This window comes from Alligator sinensis, unplaced genomic scaffold (genome assembly GCF_000455745.1).
Source record: "Alligator sinensis unplaced genomic scaffold, ASM45574v1 scaffold216_1, whole genome shotgun sequence".
Classification (NCBI taxonomy): domain Eukaryota; kingdom Metazoa; phylum Chordata; order Crocodylia; family Alligatoridae; genus Alligator; species Alligator sinensis.
In genome coordinates, this window is record NW_005841868.1 from 4,784,732 (window position 1) to 4,786,921 (window position 2,190).

At 54.3% G+C, this 2,190-nt stretch overlaps 1 protein-coding gene across 1 annotated transcript in view; it reads right to left on the reverse strand.

The window, feature by feature from the left end:
• The window catches only part of PES1 (pescadillo ribosomal biogenesis factor 1), a gene marked incomplete at its 5' end in the record, with an annotated part of 23,659 nt that extends 21,601 nt beyond the window's left edge, over positions 1 to 2,058 (reverse strand). The window contains one exon of the mRNA XM_025192753.1: positions 1,952 to 2,058. Within this exon, the coding sequence (XP_025048538.1) occupies positions 1,952 to 2,058 (107 nt within the window). The remainder of the gene's footprint in view (positions 1 to 1,951) is intronic.
• Positions 2,059 to 2,190: the final 132 nt, after the last annotated feature.

Consider the following 2,190-nt stretch of genomic DNA (forward strand, 5'->3'; position numbering starts at 1 on the left):
AGCCCAAAAGCAAGGCCCGCACAATATGCTCAGCCCGCACCTAGCCAGAAGCCCTGTGCTTAGCAGAGCCTTCTGGCCTGGGTCCCTGGGGCTGTTGCTGCCTCCCTGTGCCAGAGGGAAATTGCGATAAGGGGAAGAAGGGGGAGGCAGGGGAAGACCATGGGCAATCGCCTCAGTCCTTGGGGCCAGGCAGCTCCTGCCGAGTCCCGTAGTCCAGCCATGAAGCTGGGAGTCACAGGGTGCTGGAGCAGCCGGCAGCCAGCAAGAAAGCAGGGAAATGGCAGCAAGTGGAAGCTCAATGACAGCTGGGTGGGAGCACAGGGCCTGCACTGGTGCCCCAGGGCCAGCAGGGTCCAGAGGGAGGTGGCAGGTGTGCAGGGTCCGGCACCGGCTCTGCTAGAGGAGGGGCCGGGGGTGTCATGTTCCTACTGTCCCCTTCTGGGCCCCGCCAGTGCTGGCCCTGGGGCACCGGTACAGGTCTGCACTCCTGCCCAGCTGTTGCTGTGCTCTTGCATGCCCACTTGCTGCCCCTTCCCCCCACCTGTAGCTGCTATTTCCCTGCTTTCCTGCCCACCACTCCAAGTACCGGGGCCAGGAGCGGGAGAGTGTGTGGGCATTCGTGATCATAGGGTAAGTCCCACACAAACACCCCACCATACACATGTACCCACACACCCCCCATACACGCAGACCCCCATACTCCCCCCACTCACCTTCCCCTCTCACACATCCCCCTACAAACCCCATACCCAGCCACAGCCCATGTGCTCCCTCATCCCACACCTATACCCCCACAACCCCCAGAACACCCACCCCTTCCCTCCACCTTCACAGTCCCCCACAAACCTATACCCCTACCCCCGATGCCTCCCACTCCTGTACTCCCCCACAACATACAAAAGCGAGACTTCGTTTTAAGCTATTGTGCAATCAGCTCTACATACACAACACAAACGCATGGAAATCAGGACAAAAATATTTTTTGAAATAAAATTAATGAATTTTTTAAATATAGTTTGGTATTTTTCTGGTACCGAGATGACAAAACCTATTTCTGAAAGGAGTACTTACTGGGGCAAGGGGAGGGACTTAGTCACAAGATGGTGACCAGGGGGCGGGGCACCAGAGAATGGGCGGGACTACCCACACTACGCTTGACAGCTTGCCAAGACTCAGTAAGCAGCCCTCTGTCTGAAATAATTGCCTGCCCCTACTCTATAGTCTTGCCTCCTCAGAGTAACAGGAGCTGCTCTGCACTAGCTGACATCAGCCCTATACAAGACACTGATTGGGGGAAGTTCAGAACTACAATCCGTATTTTGGGTATTTGTGGAAAGTAACATGCTGAAATCAGACATTTTTTTAAAAAACAGTTCATTTCAACAGGTCTCTACCCTGAAAACACCTTGTTCAAAGAACTCCAAAATCAAAACACTAATCCTACCCAGTGCCCTTAGCAAACAACGTTCAAGACAATTCGAGCAGGTATGCAGATTTCAGAGAGCGCACACAATAGTTGGCTTGAAAACCTAAAGGGAAGAAGGTGCTCACACTTCACTGTAACAGGGCTAGATCAGGCCTAAAGGTAGTGATCAAAAAGAGTTGCCTTCGTTTGATTAACAGGAACTCTGTACACCGCCAGCCTCAACAAACCGGGGATCGGACTCGATGATATATTGAGGTCCCTTCCGACCCTAACATCTATGAAAAACCGAATACAATGGGTGCAATGAACAATGCCCGTGGATCTAATAAGTAAGACAGGTACCTTATTTTTTCATCCCTGGAGGCAAGCCCCTGCGAGGGAGAACTACAGCACATGCATGAGAGGCTCGTACAGCTGCCCCTACTGCAAATCACATTGCCTCTGAATAGAGCAATTCAGCCTCCAAGGCAGACAGACAACCTGGACAGCCAAGCTCACCTGGCAACCCCCCTCCCCTTTTCTTACCTGAAGTCTGCGAGGCTCAGCTGCAGTTTCTTCCGGGCCTTGTTCCTGGTGATGTAGTTGGTGGCTGAACCCCGCTCGTACTTGGGAGGAACAAGCACAAAGATCCGTCAGTGACCCGAAGCAGCCGTTTCCTTGCGCTGAATCACGACCCCGGGCGGGAGGCGGCGGGCGGGCGGGCGAGCGGCCCGGCACGTGCTGCGGAGCCCCTCGGAGAAGAGCTGCCTCCGCAGGCAACAGCT